Raw genomic sequence first — 24,567 nt, forward strand, 5'->3', positions numbered from 1 at the left:
GGGCCTAAAAGGACAATTCCATTCTCAGTAAGTACTAGTTTACTCAGAAGCCTTGGGCTTCCTGCAATTTTTTTTTTTTTTTTAATTTATTTGTTTGAGAGAGAGAGGGATAGAGATTGTGTGTGTGAGTGGGGGCAGGGGCAAAGGGAAAAGGAGAGAGAGTCTCAAGCAGATTCCGCACTGAGCACAGAGCCCAACACGGGGCTTGATCCCAGGACCGTAAACCAAAACCAGGAGTCAAGATGCTTAACCGACTGAGCCACCCGGGCGCCCCTGCAGTTCTTTTAAACACCCAGTCCCTTGGTAGTGACTTCAAACACCATGATTCTTGCTGATGGTGAATTGACTTATTAAAAACTTAGCAGAAAGCAGGGAATAGGGGAGGGAATGGCTAATTTTGAGGGAGAGGAAAGGAAGGCAAGGCAGTCCTAGAGCGGATGTGCACAAGCGAAGACCAGGAAAGAACAGAGATGAACAAGGGGGCTCAGAGTTTCCCTGTCCTTGCAGGAGGGAGGGAGGCTGGACTCTCTCTGCTGATTCAGAAGCCAGCCCAGAAATTCAGGCCGGGGCCAGGGCTCAGTGGGAAGATTCCCCACTGGGAACAGATGGGTGTCTCATCAAGGGACACTGTGTTCCCCTCCCACTGCTGGGGGAGCACTGGACTGTGAGTCCAAGGACTTCCCATCTCACCGCTGCCATGAGCAGGCTGGGAATGCCCAACTCGGAGCCTCAACTTCTTCACCTGTGAGGAAGCAGCTTTGGCCAAGAAGAGCAGGGGCCTTGGGGCTCCTTCACAGACCGGGGCTTGAACCTCAGCTTCAGTGCTGTAGCCTTGGACATGAATCTCACGGGGCCTCCGCAGGTGTGTAAAATGGGATAAGACCTGCTCATCAGGAGGTGGGAGAGCACATAGAAAACATCTGGTCGGTGGAGGCCCCCAAGGGGGTGCGAATCTCCTCCACCTTGGTTTTCTCAAAATGGGCCTGGGAATGCCTCTCAGGGCTGTTTCGAGGATCAGATGCAACCAAAATGTGTGTGAGTGTCTAACATGGGAGCATGCGGGAACGGCTGCCTCCCCACCACTCAGCGGTTTCCATGCTGGGTTCCCAGAGGTACCCCTGGGGCCACCATAGGGACACAACACAGGCTGGGCCACACCCCTGCCTGTCCCTGTTTGACACATGGAATTCCACATGGGATTTTGTTTGAAATAACCCATTCTGCTGCTAAATATTTTAGCTTTTAATTAATTAATTGAGTGAGAGGGTAGGGAGGGGCATAGGCAGTGGGAGAGAGACAGAATCGTAAGCAGGCACCACACCCAGCGTGGAACCCAGCACAGGGCTCGATCTCATGACCCCGAGATCACGACCAGAGCCGAAACCAAGAGTTGGACGCTTAACCGACTGAGCCACCCAGGCGTGCCCGTAAATGAGTATTTTAGCTTTTAAACCTTCCATTTGGAAATAACTTCAGACTTCACAAACTTTAAGAATAGAAATACTGCATTAAAGTAGGAACATCCACATACCCTTTGTGGATTGTTAATATCTTGTTTCATTTGCTTTATCATTTACACACTCTGTGCATACATGATGTTTTTTTCCTGAATTGTCTGAGGGTGCGTGACATGCGTCTGGGCTCTTTACCCCTAAACACTTTTCTAAGAATAGGGATATGCTCTTGCATAACCCCAGGAACGTTGTCCACTTTGTAAGCTGACGTTGATACGATATTTTTACCCAAGCCGCCATCTGTATTCCAGGCTGTCACTGGAGATAATAAGGGTCTTGCTGGTGTTTTCCTCCTCTCGTTCGAGGAACAGGCGCGGGTCAGGTGTTGCAATTAGTTGTCAGGTGTCTTTTACTTCCTTTAATCTGAAACATTTCCACGCCTTTTTTTTTTTTTTTGAAGATTTTATTTATTTATTTGACAGAGAGAGAGAAACAGCGAGAGAGGGAACACAAGCAGGGGGAGTGGGAGAGGGAGAAGCAGGCTCCCCGCGGAGCAGGAAGCCCGGTGCGGGGCTCCATCCCAGGACCCCGGGACCATGACCTGAGCCGAAGGCAGACGCTTAACCACTGAGGCCCCCAGGCGCCCGCACGGCTTTTGTTTTTTATGACGTTGCTATCTTGAAGGAATACAGGTTTCCCTCCCACCGCCCACCTTTGGTTCTTTTTGATGAAAGTTCCTCATTTTGTGTTTGTCAGATGTTTCCGTGTGATTAGTTTGAGGTTATGCATTTTCAGCCCGATCCCGACTGACTCTTAAATTCTCGTCTGACTTTGACGTTCGGCGATCTCAGGGCCAGGCCCTCTACCCCAGGCCTTCAGCTCACACCTCCCTTCTGCCAGACGCTTCCAGTGACTTGCTGCTCAAAGTGTGGTCCGCAGACCAGCAGCCCTGGGAGCTATCCGCGCCCCCGTGGAGAGGCAGAACTCGGGCTTGGGTCCTGCCTCCCTCTACCACTGACCCACCTAAAGCAGAAAACAGCCCTTCCCTCCCACTCCCACCCCCACGACCCCCTTCTTTCCAGGGAAGATGCTCCACCTGCATGCCTCTGAGCCATTACGTGACGCTGGCGAAAGCAGCCTGTGGTGTCCCCGTGGCCCAGCTGCTGGCAAGCCCTGCTGGAGCACTAAGCAAAGCACTCAGCTCGGAGACCCAGGCCTGAGTTCACTGGCTGGGCCGTCTTTCCCCGAAGGGCGGATGCTCTCTGTGCCCAGGAGACAAAAGGATTTCCTCCCTCCAAAGCCTGTGCTTTTATGACTACCCAGTTCTCAGGGTTCCTGAAGCCCCATCGGGTGCCTCCTCCACGGTAGCAGGTTCAGGGGCCTGTGGCAGGCAGCGCGGGTGTTTGTGGCTGTTTGCGGAGACAGGTGGCCTTGGGGGAGCTTGGCCCTCCCTCCTGCAGCAAGGAGCAGACAGGCTTGGTTGCTCACGGACTTCGTGAGGCTGGGGGAGAGCAGGCAGAACTTCTAGAATCGTTTCTCCCGCTGCTTTCACAGACAAGTCATTCCCACGTTCTCAGTGTCCAAGAGCAGACGTTCAGGGCTGGCCCTGCTGTTGGGGAGAAATAGAGTCAAGCCTGGGAACCCCTCCCGAAAATGCAAGAGGGAAGAAGGAAGGAGGAGTGTGGTGGGTACACATGTGGGGTTCTTTCTAAAAGAACATAAAGAACCTTCTTTTGATAAAGGGCAGGCAATGGGAGGAGGGCAGTGAGGGCCAACGGGCTGCCTTTATTCTGTGCCTTCGAGAATTGGTATAAACACCATGATGCTACACTTGACGAGAGGGAACCTGGCTCCTGACTCGGGAGAGAGGGGGCCCAGCAGGCAGGTGGTTAGATTGAGGGCCAGATTGGTGGGCTCAGGGTCCTGGACCCCCCCGGGGCCCCCTCGCCATTCACCTTCCTGGCAGACTCCACAGAGCCAGCTGGGAATCTGCTTCTGGTTCAGGTGGGGGCAGAGGCTGGGAGTTGAATGGGTGGAGGACGGACCCCGAGGGGCCTGAGACACTGACCAGGGGTCAGGAGGACGGAGAGGGAGGTCAGGCTGTTGGTTTTTTAAAAAATCTGTGTTAAAAAAGTCTAACCTGATTGCTGATGACAGAAGTCACTAATGTTTATTGTTGAAAAAGACAATTAGTATTTTGGTGGATTTCTTTCTGCTCTTTTTGAAATAGCTATAGATAAGTAGATAAGGAGATAATTAGTTAAGGAAAATACTTGCTGCTCTAACAGATAAACCCTGCAGTCTCATCCAGTAAAAGTTTGTTTCTCACTCATGTCAGTCTAGTCGAATGCAGGAGTGTGGGGGTGGGGCTGGGCTCTGCTCCATATAGTCATTCAGGGATCCAGGCTGGGGGAGGCTTTGTAAATCCTCCTGGGCATTGACATCCAGGTGACAGAGAGAGAGAGAACATAAGGGCCAGGCCTGGAAGCAAAGCATAATCTTGCCTTTTTTTTTTTTTAATATTTATTTATTTATTTGAGAGAGAGAAAGAGAGAACATGTGCAGAGGAAGGGATAGAGGGAGAGGGAGGGAGAATCCCAAGCAGAGCCCAACATGGGGCTCGATCTCACTAGCCTGAGATCATGAGCCAAAATCAGGAGTCAGACACTTAACTGACTGAGCCAGCCAGGCACCCCGCATAATCTTGCTTTTATACCCCACACCCAAAATAGGGTTCAGGGCCTCTGAGATGTCGTGCTCTGAGGATAAGGAGACCCGTTACCCTCCTGTCTCGAATCAGGCCATGTCGGACATTTCTCACATGCCAGGAGCCTGGCAGACACCATGTTCATCTCTTTCCATCTGTCTTGTCACTGAATCCTCCCAACCACTTAACCAGGTGTGGACGCTATTGTCCCCATTGTATAGTCAAGGAAACTGAGGTTCAGCGAGATCGGGCAGCACACTCAGGGTCATACCCGTGCCGGGGAGTGGTATAGAGCTGGGACTTGGATCCAGGTACTGGGCTGAACCCCTGTGCTGTCCTGCCTCTCCGGGGCATCCGGGGGCAGAGCTGACCTCAGGGAAGTCAGACCCAAGTCACAGGCGGCCTCATGCCTTTTCCAGCCAGGCTGGGACTTTTGGCTGCAGGGCTCCAAGCCCATGGCCCATGGGGCTGGACTGGCTTGTAGGCTGAGCTCCCCAAAGAGGAACCTGGGGAGCTGGAGTGATTTCCTCCGGGATGCGGTGTTGCTCAAAGCAGAACTGACGCTCGGGCAGCATCTGCAGACAGCCCAAATGACCCACGAGGGTAGCTCTGGGGGGCTCTGGGGTGGATGGCTGGCTTCTCACTTCATGCCAGCCACACACTGCAAGGGGGGTGCTCCACCCAATCGTCCCTGCTCCGTGGGCTCCAGCCCTTCCAACCGCACTGCCAGGAGGTCAGACCAGACCAGTGGGGTGCAATCTGGTTGCAGAGAGCTCTCTAGAGGCCACAAGCCTAGCTGGGGGCCATTTTCAGGCCAGCCCTGCTGCCCCCACTGGGAATCAACCAGAGAAGCCAAGTTCTGTATAAAATAGCCCCGCATGAAAGGCTCGAGCTGGAAACCTACATTGAAAACCTCCTGTTATCGATGCTCTCGACTTCCTCCCATCCTGTGTTTCTAGCGAATAAATGCATTCATTCAACAGTCCCGACTAACCTTTCTGGACAACAGGGATGTCAACAGGAAAATCCAGTCCCTGTTATTTTGTTGTTGTTGTTTTTTTAATTTTATTTCTTTGTCAGAGAGAGAGAGAGAGAGCACAAGCAGGGGGAGTGGCCGGCAGAGGGAGAAGCAGGCTCCCCGCTGAGCAAGGAGCCAGATGTGGGGCTCGATCCCAGGACCCTGGGACCATGACCTGAGCCGAAGGCAGATGCTTAACTGACTGAGCCACCCAGGCGTCCCCCCAAGTCCCTGTTTTTAAGATGGTCACAATTTGAGTGGGACCACAGAGCGAAGCAAGTGTCAGTCATGCAGGGTGACAGATGATATCCACAAATTCACTTAGCAGATATATTTATTAAACACCAACTGCTTGCCGGGCACTGGGGAAGGACTGCATAGGAATGGTGCACATGAGGGGGGCCCGTGCCCTTACAAAGCTTTCATTCTGGTGAAGACAGGCAGGTAATAAATCAGAAGACAGAAGTCTAAACTATGTCATCAGATGCTGAAACCTGCTAGCAGGCGGGCTGAATCAGACCAGGTGAAGGGGCTGGGGGGTATCAGAGGAGCTCTCCGTTCTGCGTTGGGAGGTCTGGGGAGGCCCCTCTGAGTTAATGGAAAGTATTTGTTTTTCCATTATGCAGTGACAGGGCAGGGGAAACCCATCATGAGGGCACTAACCTGATTGGTGGGAAGTGGGGGTCTTCGGTTAATACATCCTGGAGGAAGGAAGTGGCTCTAAGTGGGAATCCCAGAGGAGGATAAGAACCAAAGCACACCACAGTCATGAGCCTTGTCTGCCCCAGGACTGTTGCATCAGCCGCCGCTTTCAATAAGAGCCCAATCAATAGATTTGGAGGGGCAATTACAGTAAGAGGATACACCTTTCCTCTATCTAGATCAGGAGTCTGCAAACTACGGCCTGTGGGCCAACTCTGCCCCCGCACCTTGATTTTGTAAATAAACTCATTGAAACAGCCTCATCCACTCACTTATACGGTGTGTGTTGCTGCTTTTGTTACAACCGCCAAGTTGAGTAGTTGGGATGGAGATGGAGTGGCCCTCAAAAAAAAAAAAAAAATCACTACTACTTAGCCCTTTCCAGAAACATATGCCGACTCCTCTTTTTAGGTAATTCTTCCTAGATGACAAAACCTAATTTTTAATCCAGCCGCTCACTTGATGCTCACCACAACCCCGCGGGATGGTCTGAGTGAGTTTTATTATTACTCCCAGTTTTCAGATGAGACCACTGAGGCTCAGAGTGAGTGGCTCCAGATCACGAAGCTGGCAGAGTTGGGGGCCTCCTAATGCAGTGCTCCTCGCGCCCCGCGTGACCCCAGCGAGCACATTCAGCTCATTTTTTTTTATCAGAACTCTCCTCCAAAACCTGCCCACCAATGAAAGAGGCATAAGGCGCCCGGCCAGCTCTTAAAAGTGTGATCAGCACCCCCGCCATGCCTCCAGATGGAAAACAGATGCAATTCTGGCCAAAAAGAAAGCAGGACGTGCCGGCTACAGCCCCGTAGGGCTTTTGGAGCACGGCCTGACGGACCTGGTCTCTGGTCCATGAGAGCCAGGCGTCCCGAGCCCAGGACAGTCGTTTTGGGACGGTGCCCCCGCATCTCAGTGGCCTGCCTGGTGCCTGCTGTCCACAGGGCTGAGCTCATGCCTCGGGCTCCCGGCTTCACGGGAAGGAGAAGGCGGCCCTCACTCCCCCTGGAATATCAGGGAGGAGCCGGTGCATTGCAACAATGCTCGAAGCTTCTGTTTGTCCGCAAGTCGCTATCAGGTCAGAGAGCCCGTGAGCCCATGGGGACATTTCTCACCTACATCAGGGAGGAGAGACCCAGACTCTCATCACACCTCCGCTACTGGGACTCCAGCTGCGGGGCTTTGAGGAAATTTCTCTGGACCTCTGTTTGCTCGCGGTGAGATGGGGCTTGGTGAATCCAAGGCCGTTGGTGTGCTGAGTCCGGTGGTCATGTCACGAGAGCTAATCGTGTGCTTTTCTCCCCCTCCATGTTCGCACTGGTAGCTTGAAATGGGCCACTGTGGAAATATTTAGACCATAGGCATTGGCAAGCCCTGCAAATCAGAGCTTATTTTTTCCTTCGGAGAGCCAGTTGTTGGGCATTTCCCAGCACACCACTGTCCAAGACCCACAGTGGATCCTAGTCTCCTTGACCATGGCCCCAGCCCCGGGCAGGACAGAGTGGATGCCAGGGGGAACACACGCGTGGCTCAGTTCAGTCCGTTGTTAATGTCTAACATCCCAAGCCCTGTGCTGGGGACTAGAAAGGCAGTGATGCGGCAGAGGCTCAGAGAGGTTAAGAGACTTGCCTGAGCTCACCCAGCCTCCGTCCCCTGCCCTCGGGGTGCTCACAGTCCAAGGAAAAGGGCTCTGAACTAGTCAAGGTGTTTGGAAGCTGGAGCCAGAAGTGTCCAGCTGAGCCTGTGGATGTGAGAGAGGGCAAGGAGAAGTTTGTAAGGGGAAGTTGGGGCAGAAGGGGGGGATGTCCCCGGCAGAGGGAACTACGTGTGCAAAGGCACAAGGATTGAAAGTACCTTTGGAGTTCAGGGAAAGGCCCATGATTCAGCACGGAGGAATGTTATGTGGGAAGGTGATGAAGGCAGAATGTCGTTCTGAGTTGGAAGGTGGAAAGTAGAGTGTAGAATAAGCACCAGTAGCAACGGCAGCCCAGGAGGGCTTCGTGGAGGAGGTGGAACGTGAAGGAAGAATGTTGAAGTAGCAGGAACATGGGATCCTGGGTAAGAAAAAGTCGGATTCAAGTCCTGGTTCACCGCATCCTAGCCATGTGACCTTAGGCAAGTAGCTTACCTTCCCTGGGGCTCACTTCCCTCATCTGTAAACTGGGCACAATGAATCTAATCCACCCTACAGAGTTGTTTTAGGAATTCATTGATAAAATGTTTATAAAATATGCTTTGCATTTTTAGAGTGTCCCACAAATGTTGGTGCTGGGTGGGAGATGGAAGGCTCAGGCCTGTGGAAGGCAAGGAGAAGCCATGCCAGCCAGGTGACTGTGGCCAATCCCAAAGGCCTGGAAGGCAGGTGACCCATTCTGAGGCCATTGACTAGATGGTGTGGCTGGAAGAGAGTAGAGTCAATCATGTTGGACAGGTGTTTATGGGTGCAACTGGGGAAGGCCTTAAACGTCAGGCGAAGAGGTCTGGACTTGATTCTCTAAGCAGTGGGGAGCCATTGATGGTTCTTGAGAAACAGCATGATCAGAGTCGTACTCCCAGGAGATGAGTTAGTGGACAGAATGGATCAAAGGACAGAGACCCTGCTGGGAGGGCAGGCTTAGGGGAGTAGGGCTGGAAAAAGCCAAGGGTGAGTGCAGGAAGCAGTCAGAAGGCAGACTCCCCTGGGGCTCTGGCCTGCCTGGCCACAGGGAACAGAGAGCCCCAGAGGAAGGGGGTACTTCCAGGCCTTGCATCCTGGGACTGGGGGCGGGGGCTGCTTGACAGAATTGGGAAGGTTCCCAGCAAGGGCTGGTTTTTAGGAAACGATGAAACACTTGGCTTGGGCCTGGTGTGGGAAGGACTGGAGGGTCTCTGTAGAGATCCACCGGAGCCGGGGAACCGTGGTGGGAGCTCAGCTTCCTGCTCACCTTTGCTGTGCCCTGCCGCTGTGTACTGCAGGGACAAAGAGGGGATGTTCACGGGTAGTTGGAGGGACAGTCGTGGGACCACGGGAGCCCAGCAGCGGGGTAGCTGAACAGAATGTGTGCAAACCAAGGAGATGGGCCCAAAGCCCTTCCTGAACGTCGGCCAGGATTCTCAGGAAGAGCATGGGGAGAAGAAGGAATGACTGTGCATCCCCACGAGGCACAGAGCCACAGTCCAGAGGGCCTCTGAGTCCCAAACTAGGGCCAGAGCTGGACCCTCCTTCTTGCTGAAAGTCACTGTCCCCTCAAGCGGAGCTTCTTGCCCTTGGAACTGTAGATGTCTGGGGCTGAATACATCTTTAGGATGGAGGGCTGTCCCAGGCATCATAGGCTGCTCAGCAGCATCCCTGGCCTTGGGGCCCATAACACCCCTGTTCTAATGTGACAACCAAACAGTGACTCCAGACACGGCCCAGTGACCCCTGAAGGGCAACGCCGCGCTGGTGGCAAACCACTGCTCAAAAGCACATTAGCTTGCCTGATTGTATTCCTTGGTGAGTTATTAACACAACAGCAAGAAGAAATTGGTGTTCTAGAGGCCTAGTGAAATTCAATGAGCTCTCAGCCAGCGCGTGAGTTATAGGCTCACTCCGAAAGCCACAGGACTATGTCCCATCAGTTCCCAACGCATAACTCAAACAAGAGAAGAATCTCCTGTGGGCCAGGATTCTAACAATTAAATTATCAACATGAAGAACAACTCTCGGCACAAAATCTTGCCCCGAGAACCCTTAATTTGTGTCTCAGGCTTATAAAGGTTTGGGGCAAAGCTTTCTTTCTTTAAAACAGACTCATTTGGTGCAGGGTAGGGACAGGAACCTTGAAACAAATAAGCAGAGAGCCTCAGAACACAGAACTGGAATGGAAAATACGGATGTTTTTTAGCAGGCATTTTCCATGGGAGCATGTGGGAGCAGTCTGGGTAAATCTTCATATAGAATTCTCACCAAAATCCCACAGCATGTCGTGGGATCTGTGTCACATCATGCATGACTAGAAATACGGGCTCAGAGAGGTAAAGCGATTAGCCCCAGGTCACACAGCTGGTAAGAAGTGCGCCGAGGCTCATGCTCGGGGTCTGACTCTGCTTTTCAGGGCTGTGTGTTCCCAACCCCTCCAGCCTGTTTATTTCACAATGGAAAAACTGAGGCCACTTGAGAAAGCAGAACAGAGATGTGAGTAATAGCTCCCTTTTCCATAGCGCTTTACAGGTACGGAATGCATTTGTACTTTCTCATCTTATTCTCTTGAAAACCCTGAAAGGCCATCAGGGTTGGTGTTGCTGGCCCCATTTTGCAGATGTAGGAGCTGAGTGCGGCCAGGAAGCAGGCCACGAGGCACACTGTTCTCTGGGAAACCAAGCAAGGATGAGCTGTGAGCAGAAGGGGCACCCCTTGAACAGACATGATCGGAGGCCCCCCGCGGTGCCAGCAGCTGTATGGGGGTGGGCCACGGAGGACGCGGGAGGAGGGGCTGGCCTGGCCTGTGCTGGAGAGGCGTGGACACGTGGAACCCACTGAAGCGGTGCTCGATCGCACCCCTCAGGGGTGACCCAGCGCCCCGTGAGGGTGCCTACCTGTCCGGGCTCAGGCAGCAAGACCAAATGCCACTGGAGGAGCTGCTAAATTCAACATGGAGCTCGCCTACTCCTTTCAAAACCCTTTCACACTGTTTCTCTTACTTGCATTGTTCTGGTCCTCACCAGAATCCAGAAAACTCAGATCTTATTACCTGGGCAGGTAACACCCAAAGAATAGGGTGGTTAGTAAGAGGGTTTAAGTGAATGAGTGAATGAATGTGTGGATGGATGAATGGATGGATGAATGAATGAGTGAGTGAATGAATGAATGAGTGAATGAACGATCAGGTGGGCCATGGCCAAGCCGTTCTGACCACTCACTGGGAGCACTTTCCACCGGGTTTTGCAGCTCACATTCTGTAGACGTTAGGACACAGCCCAGACTGCTCTTCACACACGCCCCCACCAGTGATCTACACAAAACGGAGTTGATTCTCCTCTTAGGTACCTGCAGCTTGGTGTGACTTCGATCCTCTCTTGTGCCTTCATCATCCTCAGGGCTTTTTCCTCAGCATGGGCAAAACAACGCCTAGTTCACATAATAGTTACAAGGACTGGAGGAGAGCCTGCAGGGTGAACTATAAAATTCACGCTTCTGTGCCGGGAGCGCTTCCCCCCGAGCGGCATCTCGAGGCAACACAATGAAAATCGTGAAGTCAACTTAAGCCCCCACGTGTGCCAAAGGAACTTGCCGATCGATCGTGTCTCCCTCATGAAGCCACAGGGGAAATGTCTCTATTAGCCCTAAGCATTAGAGAAATGACTTGGTGCCCCTGAGAAACTGGTGTGTTTTCTTCTCGCGGACAATGAGAAGGATGTAACTGATTGTTTTCCTCTTCACTTTGGCCACCGGGAAACTCAAGGCTAAGTTTGCGGCCCTAAAGGCACAGTCACCTCCAGCTGAGTCTGGGGACCCCATTTGGCCATTCTCCACCATGCAAAGCTGCTCAGCCAAGCTTTCCTTCCCCCCAGTGCACTCAGAGGCATGCCAAGATGTCAACTGAGGGACCCCAGGGGATTCTGTCCTTGTAGGAATTCTTCCCTTCCATGGCAAGCCTTTGACTTTATGTTGCCAAACAGTCAGTCTCCAGAGCCAGCCCAGAGCCACACTGGGAAGGCATCTCTTAGGCTCACCGGCCACCCTCCTCTCTTCCCCAAGGCATCTATGACTGTCAGAATGCTCTAAGCCATGTGAACGTCTCCTACAAAAGCAGAAGTGATGGGTTATTCCTTTTTTTTTTTTTAAGTATTTATTTATTTGAGAGAAAGAGAACACAAGCAGGAGGTGGGGAGAGGGAGAAGAAGGCTCCCCACTGAGCCCACGTGGGGCTCCATCCCAGGACCCCGGGATCATGACCTGAGCTGAAGGCAGATGCTTCACCGACTGAGCCACCCAGGTGCCCTGTGATGGGTTATTCCTTTCAGAGGTATTTACATTTTAAAAGAACCCCTCAGGAAAGGGCCCTGCTTAACCCAATAGAGTGAAGGTTGAATGGTAGAATTTCCAACCACATAGTACTGGTTGAGGGAGGGCTTTCTGTTTTGCAGGTGGAGAGGGAGATGTGTGGTTAAAAGGGACAGGGAAACTTCCCAGAATACATCACTATTAGAAAGACAGCTGTTTCGGGGCGCCTGGGTGGCTCAGTTGGTTAAGCGACTGCCTTCGGCTCAGGTCATGATCCTGGAGTCCTGGGATCGAGTCCCACATCGGGCTCCCGGCTCAGCGGGAAGTCTGTTTCTCCCTCTCCCACTCCCCCTGCTTGTGTTCCCTCTCTCTCTGTCAAATAAATAAATAAAATCTTTAAAAAAAAAAAAAAAAGAAAGACAACTGTTTCTGGGTGGCTCCGTGAATCAGTGTAATGTGAACTTGACTGTCAAATAAGCAGCAAGGAGGGGCAGGGGCACCTGGCTGGATCAGTTGCTGGAGCGTGTGAGGCTTGATCTCAGGGTTTTGAGTTCAAGCCCCACATTGGGTGTAGAGATCACTTAAAAATAAAATCTTAAAAAAAAAAAAAGTAGCAAGGGGCATTGAGGGGAAAGAGCTGGGGAAGAGTGGGGGGGTTGGCTCCTGCCCACTCCAGGGGAGGGTGTCTCTCTCGGTTCCTTCTTCCTAAACCTGGACCGTGTCTCATACCTTCCTGAAAAGGCTGATCCCAGGTCTCCCCTGTCCTGAGTCACAAGAAAGTGGCAAGGTTCCTCTTACAGGGGTGACCATCCCCCACCCAGCAAACCACTGTGCTCTTCCCCGGGGCAGGGAACGGCTCACACTGAGAACCTCATGCTCACCGTCCTCTGTATCCTTTCTCCTCCCAGGGAAGCCCTACGGGGCAGACGACTTCTTGCCCGTGCTCATGTACGTGCTGGCCCGAAGCAACCTCACGGAGATGCTCCTCAACGTGGAGTACATGATGGAGCTCATGGACCCTGCCCTGCAGCTGGGGGAGGGTGAGTCACCAGCCGGGGCCTGGCTCTGGGCCACTGGGGCCCGATGCATGCCACCGGCCTCAGCCACACCCGGGGCACACTGCATAGCCCAATAAGCGCTTCCTGGATGCCAGATTCCACTGAGCCCTGCGGACAAGACTCAGGGTCCGACGTAGGCCCTGTTCTGCGGGGGGGCTCACGGACTAGAAGGGGAGCTGGGCCAATAGAGAGACCCTGTCACCACTGCTTGACAAATGTTGGAATGATGAGAAGCCCAGAGCGGATGGGAGCACATTGCCCAGGCTGTGCAGTTAGGGAAGACTTCCAGGAGGAGGTGACCCCTGAGCTGAGCACTGAAGGATGGCTAGGAGCCAGCCAGTTCAAGAAGTGGGAAAGGCATTACTTCACAGAGGGAACAGCACAAAAGATAAGGCTGGCGCAGTGGGCAGACGTATGGGAAGGAGTCTGAGCGAGGAATAATGATCCGTTCTTAGCCAGGGGTGGTCCTGGGAACTGTCAGCCCCCTGCTCGGTCAGCCCTGGCCAGGTCCCCTGTTAGCAAGAGAAGCTTGATGCTATGGACAAGAAGCACTGCTCTCCCCAATAGGATGATGACAGAGGTGTGGTTTGCTCCACCCCACAGTCAGTTTCCCTTCCCCTTTCGTCCTTCCCACCACTTCCCCCCACCCACTTAGCCTTGGCCATGCCTCCACCCAGAATCCCTGAGCTATGGCCCCCCCAGATCTCAGCCCCGAGGAGGCCCCGAGTTGTCCTCTGAGATGTCAGCCCCAAAGGACGGAGTGAGACTCTCAGGGCTCAAGTGTCCCCTTTGAGCCTTGTGGTTCTTGAGATAAGCTGGTCTTCTTTGCATCTGTTTGCATTTTTAGCATGTATCAGTCTCTGGGGTGATAGTGTGACGAGGCTGGTTCTGTGAGTTCTTGGAAACTGAGGGGAGAGTGTAAAGCCTTGAAGTTTGTTGTCACGTAGAACTCTGACTGGGCTCTGGGACCTCTGGAACTATTTTTTTCTCCTCGTTAGTTAAAAATTTTCTGCAGCTAGAACAACTTGTCTTCCAGAGAATGTAGGAAATCAGTGGAAGCCAGGCTTCCTTCAGCAGTTATTATCTGCTGCCCAGGGTATCCATCCATCCATCCATCCGTCTCCACCCATGCATCACCCATCCACCCATCTATCTCTCCATCCATCCATCCATCCATCAACCCACCTATCCATCCACTCACCCACCCACCCATCCATCCATCTACCCGTATACCTACCCACCCACCCATCCATCCACCCTTTCAACCATCCATCCATCCATCCATCCATCCATCCATCCACCCACCTATCCACCCACTCACCCACCCAGCCATCCATCCATCTACCCATATACCTACCCACCCACCCATCCATCCACCCTTTCAACCATCCATCCATCCATCCATCTCCCCACATAGCTACCCACCCATATATCCATCTACCCACCCATTCATCTATCCATTCAGTAGCTACTCAGTGAGTCCCTACTGTGTGCCAGGCACTTGGGCTACAATGCAGGACAAGGCAGGCAAGGCTTATATTCTCATGAGAATGAATGAATGCTTCATTCTGAACCCCACACTTTGGAGCCTCTACCTCAGGCCTTCATGAGCCTTCCTCCTTGATTTATCCAGCCCTGAGCATGCACATGGAAGCACCACAAGGCTGAAGGGGTGGGCAGAGGCCTCCAGACAACAGTGATCTGTCTCCCACAGTCTAAGGGGAAAAAATAGAAGGGAATGGGAGGCAAGGAGGGTCAGGGGGCTGTGAGCAGAATTGGCTTCCTGCCCCAAATCCTGAGCACCCTATTTCCTAGGACTAGCCCCTGAGTAGTATAGCAGCCTGCCCAGAGCTCTCAGCAGGAATATTAGCTGTTGTCGTCTGGCTACCATACACATAACCTCTAAAGGGCAAAACCTTTATGTGTCAGAAATTACCATAATAGAATAAGATACTAACAGTAAACCAGAGAAAAGTGTTCTACAAACTAGCACACCAAAAATTAATAGCCTGAATATGTAAAAAGTTCTTATAAATCAATAAGAAAAGCACTTAGACTCAGTAGTTACCTGGGAAAAGGCCATATACTCATTCATTCAACAGAGATTGCCTGAGCTTCTAATTTATGCCAGGTAACAACAGGTGTCCTTTCTTGTGAAACTTCATTCCAGTTGGTGGAGAGAGGATGTCAGACTTTAAATAAGTTAAACATATAAGCAAATGAAAATATTTCACATCTGATGGATGTTGAGAAGAAATGAAGTAGGCTAGTGGGATAGCGCAGTGGGGCAGGACATGGCTCAGACAACCATGGAAGGCCCAGAGCACAGAGCAGAGAGTGCCTTCTCTTTACTTTTTTCCTGATTTTTCAAATTTTCCACAGTGGGCACGGCTGCCGATCTCCCTGGGAAGAAATCACTAACAAATCCTGTTAAGGGACTGTCCTCAACCCCCATAGGTTGTTGTAGGGTCTTAGAGATAATGTCCACAAAAGCCCTTTGAGGGGTGGAGCAAGACCGTGGGGCTCTGCCATGGTCCTGGCTGGCTTGTTCCCAGCGGTGGTCTGCCACGTCCTGGCCACGGTGACTCCTACTCCATCCTCAGCCTGAATTGTTGTGGCCAAATGAGGCTCCGGGCCAGGTACAGTGATGAGCAGGGACAGGGCAGGGACATCCTTGGCCCAACTACCCTCTCCTTATGGACCTGCACTCCCCACCCCCATCCTGCCATGGCCTCCCAGGATCTTCTTCCTGTCCCTGAAGCCTACACAGGGTTTGCGTGGGAAAGCCAAGGTCCTTCAGGCAGGAGTGCTGGTCTGGTCTGGCCTATGTTGAGCATTTTTGAGACAAGCCAAGTACAAGTAAATATGTAAAGGTCTTAGCTCACGGTTTCTGAGCCAAGGCTGCCTGAATACACTGCAGCCTCTTTGAAACTCAAGGAGTCAGCCTCTGGCCCCATGGGAAGATTTCTAAGGAATCCACGAGGTGTTTGCTGGGAGTAAAGATGTGGGCAGGGCAGTGTCTTGCAAGGCGCTGCACATGGCCCCTCCCCACAGCCCTGCCCCCCTCCCCCCCCCCCCCCGCCACTCCATCCTCAGCCTTAGCGGTGACAGATGCTGCCCATGGCAGCTCTGAGGGCCAGAGGACATACTTTATATCATGGAGCACAAACCAGGAGGCCTCCCTGCACCTCTCTCTGTTCGTACCCTGAGAGCCAAAGTGGGAAGTCACAGCACCCAGAACAGGCCCGGCCTCACAGGTGTTGGCCCCCCGGTAGTGAGAGGACGTGGGGGTCTCTAGCTTGGGCAGGGGCTTCCACCCGTCAAGTCTGACAGCTAGCAGATCTCCATCTAGAAGTATCTGGGCTTAGGGGCGGAAGGACAGAGCACAAGGTACAGCGGGGCGGGGGGGGGGGGGGACAATGTTCCTGAGTTTCCCCAGCTTTGCCTCCTGTCCTAGCAGGCTGGTGGCACAGAGGGTGCTCCATCCCCAAAGCCCCTGAGGCTCGGTTAAGAAGAAGAGGCTGCCTAGAGGGTAAAGGGACGCAGAGCCCCTGCCTTTGGTGCTCTGAGGAGCTCAGAGATGCCTGGGGCAAGGGCCGGCCCTCGGGGAGTCCTCACTCAAGAGAACTTCAGTTGCTCCATTCTAACAGAACGAACACAGGTGTAATAAGAAGAGCGGTTTGCAGGCAGAATTTCCGTCCCGGTTCTGCCTCCAGTTGGCTGGAGACCTTGGACAAGTCACTTAACTTCTCTGGCTTGGGAAAGTGCATGTGCTGGGCTAGATTTGAGGTTTTCAAGCTGACTGGGCGCTCCAGCATTCTGCATTCGACAGTCTGATTCTGTGCCCTCTGAGACCTTCATGTTCTTTCAGCTGGTTCCGAGTGCTGCTAATTTGGTAAAAGACCAGTGATCGGGTCCCACTTTGCAACGGGCTTATCAGGCATGGAAGATCAGGGACTTCCTAGAAGTAGAGGGGGCCTGAAGGCTGGGCAGATGGGACCCAGGCCCCCTTCTAGCCTCTCTCTGCAGCTCCCACCACTCTGGGCAATTAAAAGCTAGACGGGGAGACCCAGGCAGCTCTGGGCACCTGGCTGGAGCCGGCTCAAAATCCAAACCTCTCCTAGAAGCACCCTCCTGCACATCTTTGCCCACGTCCCTTCTGCACCCTAACTGACGGCTGGCCATGCTGTACAAATATCTTAATAGGGGTCGTGAGTTTTCTTCATCAAAGGACAACACTCTCCCCAAAGGGAACAACCAGCTCCCAAACTCATGGTGGGGGGGGTCGCCTGCCACCTAGTGGTCCTGGCAGGTACTGCATGGCATGATGTCAAAGGGAAGTTGGCTCCAAGAGGGTGAGATTCCCACCCCCCCGCCGCCCCGGGGCATCTTTCTGTCTTAGGTCACCTAACCACCTGCGTTACTCACACCTTACTAAGCCCTGCACTTGACAGTATTCATCTTATTTACTTTTCACAACACCCTCAGAAAAGCAAATGAGGAAACAGGCAGAGAGTGGACGGTAACTCCCCCAAGATCCCAGGGCTGGCTGCTGAAGGACACAGACTCCAAAACTGAACGCTCTGTCAGCCCGTGCACTGCACTCAGCTCCTCCATCAGCAGCCCGGGAGACATGATCACGGCTGGGACACAGGGCCTGGGAGGCACGCCAGCCGGACGAGAGGGACTCTCGGGACCGCCAGGGTGGGCGGCGCCAGGGAAGGGTTCCTGGCACAGCTAGCTTTAAGCTCCACTGGAAAGGGAGACACATGAGTGGTTTAGAGGCTGGCTCTTCTCCGATAAGGGATACCAACCCAAGTTCTATGTCAGCTTTGACATGAGCATCACACCCTCCCCAGCCAGGCTGTGAGCTTCTTTCCATATCGGTGTGGAATTTGTAGGCATATGGAGGCAGCGTCATCCAATCTAACAGGAATGCTTGGGGCTGCAGATAACTCGCGATGTAACTAATAATGGTTTAAAAGTGAGTGGGGACGCCTGGGTGGCTCAGTCATTAAGCGTCTGCCTTCGGCTCAGGTCATGATCTCAGGGTCCTGGGATCTAGCCTCGCATCGGGCTCCCTGCTCGGCGGTGAGTCTGCTTCTCCCTCTGCCTCTGTGATCTCCCTCGCTCTCATTCTCTTTCAAATAAATAAATAAAAATCTTAAGAAAAGAAAAGAAGACCTAGGAGAAGCAACTGATGATAATGGCAGTTTTTAGCCCTGTCATCAGGAAATCCCGGACCCATCTCTTTCCATTGTTCTGTAGGATGTGAGCCTTTGTCTTTGCGCTGGTCACCTCTGATCTGCAGACAGCAGCTGTGCCTCGGGGCTCACCTCCATGTTCCAGGCAGGAGGAAGGAGGACATGCAAAAACCCAAGGCTATAGCAACCCTTTCAGAAGGCTTTCCTTGAAGGTCCCCCCACCACCACGGATTTCCACTTGCATCTAAGTAGCCAGAATGGGGTCTCCTGCCCTCCGAGCTGCAGGAGAGTCTGGGAAGTGAGCATTTTTAGTTAACTGTTCCTTCCCCCCAAAAGTCAAGTTCAGTTATTCAGAAAAAAAAAGAGGAGATGGGATTTGCATAGGTCACTAGGAGAATCAGCCTCATGTCAGAAATCCTTGTCCTGGGGGCGCCTGCGGGGCTGTTGGTTAAGCGTCCAACTCTTGATTTTGGCTCAGGTCATGATCTCAGGGTCGTGAGATCAGACTCCTCATCGGGCTCCACCCAGAGTCTGCTTGTCCCTCTCCCTCCCCCCTACTCTCTAGCAAATAAATAAATAAATAAATAAATAAATAAATAAATAAATAAAACAAAACAAAAAACCAAGAGGAGAAATCCTTGTCCCAGCCCCTAAAGGGCTCGGGAGGGAGGCCCAGGGAAGAGCTGTACCCTCCGTCTCTCTAAAGTGACAAGGCTCAATGAGGTCAGTGCTTCACTAACATTTTAATTCAAACCCCTAGCAAGTTAAGAAGAGTGAACTTATAAGCATCTGTGCAAATGATTGTCTTTTATCTTAAAACCTCATGTAATTTTTGCAGCCCAAGTATCTGAACGGTTAAATTACCTTAGGAAACACATGTGAATTAACCTAAGTAAAAAAGGAGTGGAGAAATGAAGAATTTGAATTTTTTATTTCCCTTAAATCTTTAAAAATCGTGTGTAAAAGTATTAACCATAACTAACATTTTTCTACATCTTTTGAAAAGTATTTTTTAGACTAGAACATATGTGTGTGTCTGTCTGTCTATATACACACACACACATCACTCTGAGATGAGAAGTCTCCCAGCCACCCCTTTCCCCCACGCTAAAGACATCCACGATTATCAGTTTCTCATGTGACCTTTAAATTTTAAAACAGGGGCGCCTGGGTGGCTCAGTCAGTTAAGCCTCTGCTTTCAGCTCAGGTCACAATCCCAGGACCTGGGATCAAGCCCCGCATAGGGCTCCCTGCTCAGCGGGGAGCCTGCTTCTCCCTCTTCTCCCTGCTCCTCCCCACTCGTGTGCTCGCTCACCTCCCTCCCTTGTGCTCTCTGTCACTATCTTTGTCTCTCTCTCTCTCAAATAAATAAATTTAAAAATCTTTTAAAAAAATAAATTTTAAGGCGTTCCAAAACTCATTTGAAAAATAAGTTCCAGGGGCGCCTGGGTGGCTCAGTCGTTAAGCATCTGCCTTCAGCTCAGGTCATGATCCCGGGGTCCTGGGATCGAGTCCCACATCGGGCTCCCTGCTCAGCGGGGAGTCTGCTTCTCCCTCTCCCCCTGCTTGTGTTCCCTCTCTCGCTGTGTCTCTCTCTGTCAAATAAATAAAATCTTAAAAAAAAAAGAAAAGAAAAAGAAGTTCCATCCTGAAGGGGAGCCAAAGACCATCTTTGGGGGGGGGTGCTGGACTTGAGGAAGCTTGCGAATGTGCAGGTGACCGAGGGGCAGGTGTGCCCTGGGCACCGGCGGTGGGTGGAGCCTGGAGAAGGGGGCGGGGCGAGGAGGTCCCAGCTCAGCTTCCACTCCCTGGTCTCCGCAGGGTCCTACTACCTGACCACCACCTACGGGGCCCTGGAGCACATCAAGAACTACGACAAGATCACGGTGACCCGGCAGCTGAGCATGGAGGTGCAGGACTCCATCCACCGCTGGGAGCGCCGGCGCACGCTCAACAAGGCCCGGGCCTCGCGCTCCTCCGTGCAGGTGACGCCTGGGCCGCGGGCTGGCGGGGCGGGAGGGGGCCGCCAGTCCCATGGCCCCCCAGCTCAGTGAGCCTGACGCCGGCTGGTTGGGGGGGACAGGGCTTTAGAAAAGTATCACAGACACATTGGGTATTTGAGTTGAGCAGACAAGACCGGATTGGGGGGGGGGGGATGATACTTTAATCCCACATTCCTTAGTGCCCACTATGCCCGGAGATGTGGACTTAGTCTTGCCAGTCCCCCTTTGCGGAGCCCGTGAGCTGACCTACAGCCTTGCCCCTTTTGTCCCTGGACAAATGCAGCAGCTGCCAGGGTCCCCTGCCCCTCCAATCCAGCCACCATTCGCCCCACCTCTCCCTAGACACACTCAGTATTCAAGCCATGCGTGGCTGGGCTCCTGCCTCCTACCCTCTCATCATCCCCCACACCCCTACACTGCATCCCGTCAAGCTACCCCCAGTTCCCCGAACATGCTGAGCTCAAGTCCCTGGTCCTCAGCCTCCGCCCATGCTGCTCAATCTCTTCTTCACTGGCTGCCACTGCCCATTCTCATTGGTCTGACAGACCCTCTGAGAAGCCTTCTTCGAACCACCTCCCCGGACCTGTCCCCCACTCCCTGCGGCCCAGGTTAGATGCCCTCCTCTGTGCTTCTTGCTGCTGCTTCCCCCATTATAGCACATATCTAACCTTATCATGACTGTCTAAGTATGGAGCCATTGCTGGGGAAGGGAGGGCCCGTGGCTCACATGTCCCAGGGGCCCCACACCCAGGGCCTGGGACAGAGTGTGATTGGGCTGTGTGCAGAATGGAGAGAATTAAAACATCGAGCCAGGCAGCAACCCAGAGTTGGAAATAGCTCTTCAGTCTCATTCCCTTGGCACCCAGAACACACTGGACCTGAACCCCACTCCTGGCTTTCAGGATGGTCCCTCTGTAACAGACAGAACCCAGGTCTGGGAGGCAAAAGGCTGAAGGTCTGGACCGAGCTCTGTACTAGCTTGCTCTGTGACCCTGAGCTGTCCCTGCCCCTCTCTGGAACTCACTTTTCCTATCAGTATAGGCCGACTGGGGACCAGATGCGCTGCCTCCCCAATACATGTTCTAGGCTACCAAGATGATGCCCCCCTCCTCTACTCAGTGGTGTCTTGATAATGTTAGTAACTGGCTCTCTGGGGAGAAAAAAAGCAGCTCCGATCTCCTGTCAATTTCCATGGTGTAAATACTCCCACCACGACCAACTTCAAGCTACTAACTTGGCATCACTGAACTTGAGATTGGGAAGAGATGTACACAGTTGGCTTTCTCAAGCTGGTTATGAGCCAGCCTAAGTTGGGAGGAGCAGGCTCCAGCCCACCACCGCTGCCCATCCCCTCCTGGGACACGTGTCCCTCCACCGACTCTGACAATATGGGCACTCTTGATCCAAGCCTGACCACGGGACTCCTTACTTCTTGCTTCTACTTTGTAGGTTCCCAGTGCTAAGCCAGGCAGGGCATCAGTGTCGCTCACTGGGGAGATAAAGCTTAGGAGAGAGGCCCGGGATGGGGGGCGAGGGACCCCCTCAGCACTATCTCTGGAGTCGGGGGGCACCACCCCTCTGCTTCCTCCCAGCGCCTCATATGCACTCACCACTCTGTAGCCATAATTATAATCACTCTTTTTTAAAAAAGATTTTATTTATTTATTAGAGAGAGAACACGAGCAGGGAGAGGGGCAGAGGGAGAGGGAGAAGCAGACTCCCCGCTGAGCAGGGAGCCCTACGTGGGGCTCGATCCCAGGACCCTGAGATCGTGACCTGAGTGGAAGGCAGGCGCCCCTAATTATAATCACTCTTAAGCGGCGGTCGTGTCGGACAGCTGTGCTGTTCCCAGCCTTCCACAAGGGGGCAGCCCCGCACACACGGCCTCCTCCCTGCCCTCAGGGGGCCGGGGCACGGCAGCTAGTCTGTCTGCTTCCGCACAGCCAAGGTGCAAGGGCTGATGTTATCCCAGTTTACAGTTGAGGAAGTGGAGGCTCAGGGAGGTCAAGGTCACACGGTGGGAGCAGATTCAAAGCCAGGCAGGAACTGGAGGGCCCATCCTTCCACCGTACGGCCCTCCCTCTGGGGCTGGTGGAAGCAGGTGTAGGTGCTGCTCAGTTTTGTGCGTGTGCTCCCAGCCCCAGCCCCGCAGGCAGGGCCTCACCCTTGTCCGCCTAGCTGCTGCGGTGCCCCTCTCCATCCGTCCTAAACCCGCCTTCAGGCCCAGCTCCCCTGCCCCTTTCACTAAGCCTCCCGCCCCTCCTGCCCCCCTGCTCCTCGGAGCCCCCACCCCCATCCCCAGATTTCTCCAGCCCTAGTTCCGCCAGCCTTAGCAGCCCCAGCTGCACCGTGGGCTGCTCGGCCTGGGGTCTGCACATTCGATTTTCTTTATGCAGCTTCGGTGCCCCAGCGCTGGGCCTGGGGTGGGGGTGCCGGGGGACCGTGGGGAGGAATTGTTGGGGAAGTGGGTGACGGAGGAATACTGGCGGCGAGGCCGCCGACTGGCCACCAGGGGGCGCGCTCGCTCCTCGTTGCCGAGAACCCCGCTGACTCACCCCGCAAGGTCGGCCCTTGGAGAGGCGAGGCTCAGAGACAGAAGGACCCCGGCCTGGGTCACACAGCCGGGTCAGCCGCAGGGGCCCCGACTTCCCACCCCACGACCGCTCCTGCCGTCCCCTGTGTGCCTAGAGAAGAGCCCAGGGCCCAGAGAGGGCAATGGGCTCGTCCAGGGCCACTGCTCTCCTCCGCCCCGGTGCCCGCTCGCAGGGTCGGGGTCCCGCTGGGCCCCGCCGGTGACGCCAGCCCCCCCCCGCCTCGGCCCGCAGGACTTCATCTGCGTGTCGTACCTGGAGCCCGATCAGCAGTCGCGGACGCTGGCGTCGCGGGCCGACACGCCGGCCGAGGCGCTGTGCGCGCAGTGCGCCGACAAGTTCGAGGTGCTGCGGCCGCAGGAGCACCGGCTGTTCGTGCTGGTGGACGGGCGCTGCTTCCAGCTGGCCGACGAGGCGCTGCCGCACCGCATCAAGGGCTACCTGCTGCGCAGCGAGCCCAAGCGCGACTTCCACTTCGTCTACCGGCCCCTGGACGGCGGCGGCGGCGGCGGGGGCCCGCCCTGCCTCGTGGTGCGGGAGCCCAACTTCCTGTGAGGCCCGGGCGCCCCCCGGCCCCTCGGGGGAGGGGGGGGCCGCATGTCAAGACTGGCGGGCGCGCGAAGCCGAGAAGCGGGCCGACGGGGCCCCCGCTCGCTCACCGCCCCCCCCCAGTGCAAGCCTGCAGGAGCCCCCCATCTGAGCGCGCGCGCGCACACACTCCCAAGGTGGGTGGGACGGATCGGATGCCCCCGTGTCACACTTGCTTGCAACATCCTGAGTGTGCCTAGGCCAACCGGGCAGAACAATCAGGGCAGAACAATCGAGAAGAGAATATGAAGCATGCAGGCCTGGCGTCCTTCATGAAGGAGAGTGAGAGCACCCAGAGGCCAAGTTCTTCGTTAGACAGAAAGGGAAATGAGGCTCAGAGAGGGAAGGGACTCTCCCACCAGCTGCAGCAAACAGAGCCCCGGCCTGACCCCTGTTCCCTCACAGCCCTGCAGGCCGGTCCTTCTGCCCCACCCCCCTGCCCCCCACTCCTCCCTGTTTCACAGGAAGGGCTCCTTTCCCCAGGACTGTCCTTCGGAGGAGCGGCCTGGCCACAGCTGCCCACACCCCTCCCCCCCATGGAGCTGGGGTGTTTTGGGCCCTCCCAGCATCTCAGGAGCATCTCAGGGTGTGTGTTGAGGAGACAAGCCCCCTCATCCCGACAGGGGAGACTGCCCTCAGCTACCAGTGCCCACAATCATCCACCCTCCCCCGCGGTTTCTGAGCCCCTCCTACACCAGGACCGCCCAGCAAGGCCAGCTCCGCACCTGCATGGACAAGCCCAGCTCCAGCCACCGGAGAACACTGATGGAGCCCTCTCCCTGGTGGACACAGCCCGGGGCTGTGGCAATGGGACAAGAGATGCTGTGTGGGGAGAATTTAATAAAAGCTCTTTAAAAAATGTCCTCTCTTTTCCTCAAGGGCCTAGAGCTCTGCTCAGCCAGCCAGACCCCGCATTAATGCCTAACTCCCTTCCCAGGTGGGGCTCAGAAGACCGGCCCCCCTCCTTTCTGCTGAGGGCCCTGTCTTTTGACAGAATCTGCAGGGTACCATCAGCCACTCAGCTCGCATGGTTCTGGCCCCGGTCTGCCCCCCGGCCTGCTCATCTACTGCCTCCCCACCGCCCTTGGTTCCGTCATTCCCGCCGCTGTATCCTTTCAAGCATGTTCTCACACCTTCCTGCTTCTGCTGCTTATCCCAGGAATACCGTTGCCTATAGTCATTGCCTGGTCTGACTCCTATTCATCCTTCAAAGCCTATCTGCTCCGGGAAGCCTTCTCTGACTTCCTCGGCTGGCCAGGCAGGGCTTGTACACATTCCCACAT

The 24,567-nt window shown here is 54.2% G+C and overlaps 1 protein-coding gene across 2 annotated transcripts in view; it reads left to right on the top strand.

Moving 5' to 3' along the window:
• RIN3 (Ras and Rab interactor 3) overlaps positions 1–24,163 on the top strand; it is a 123,582-nt gene extending 99,419 nt beyond the window's left edge. For both annotated transcript variants that reach the window (XM_036071562.2, XM_036071560.2), the window contains 3 exons: positions 12,749–12,880; positions 19,924–20,087; positions 22,931–24,163. In XM_036071562.2, coding sequence (XP_035927455.1) covers positions 12,749–12,880; positions 19,924–20,087; positions 22,931–23,251 — 617 coding nt within the window. In that variant the 3' untranslated portion in view covers positions 23,252–24,163. The remainder of the gene's footprint in view (positions 1–12,748; positions 12,881–19,923; positions 20,088–22,930) is intronic.
• The last annotated feature ends 404 nt before the right edge of the window (positions 24,164–24,567 follow it).

Source organism: Halichoerus grypus, chromosome 8 (genome assembly GCF_964656455.1).
Source record: "Halichoerus grypus chromosome 8, mHalGry1.hap1.1, whole genome shotgun sequence".
Classification (NCBI taxonomy): domain Eukaryota; kingdom Metazoa; phylum Chordata; class Mammalia; order Carnivora; family Phocidae; genus Halichoerus; species Halichoerus grypus.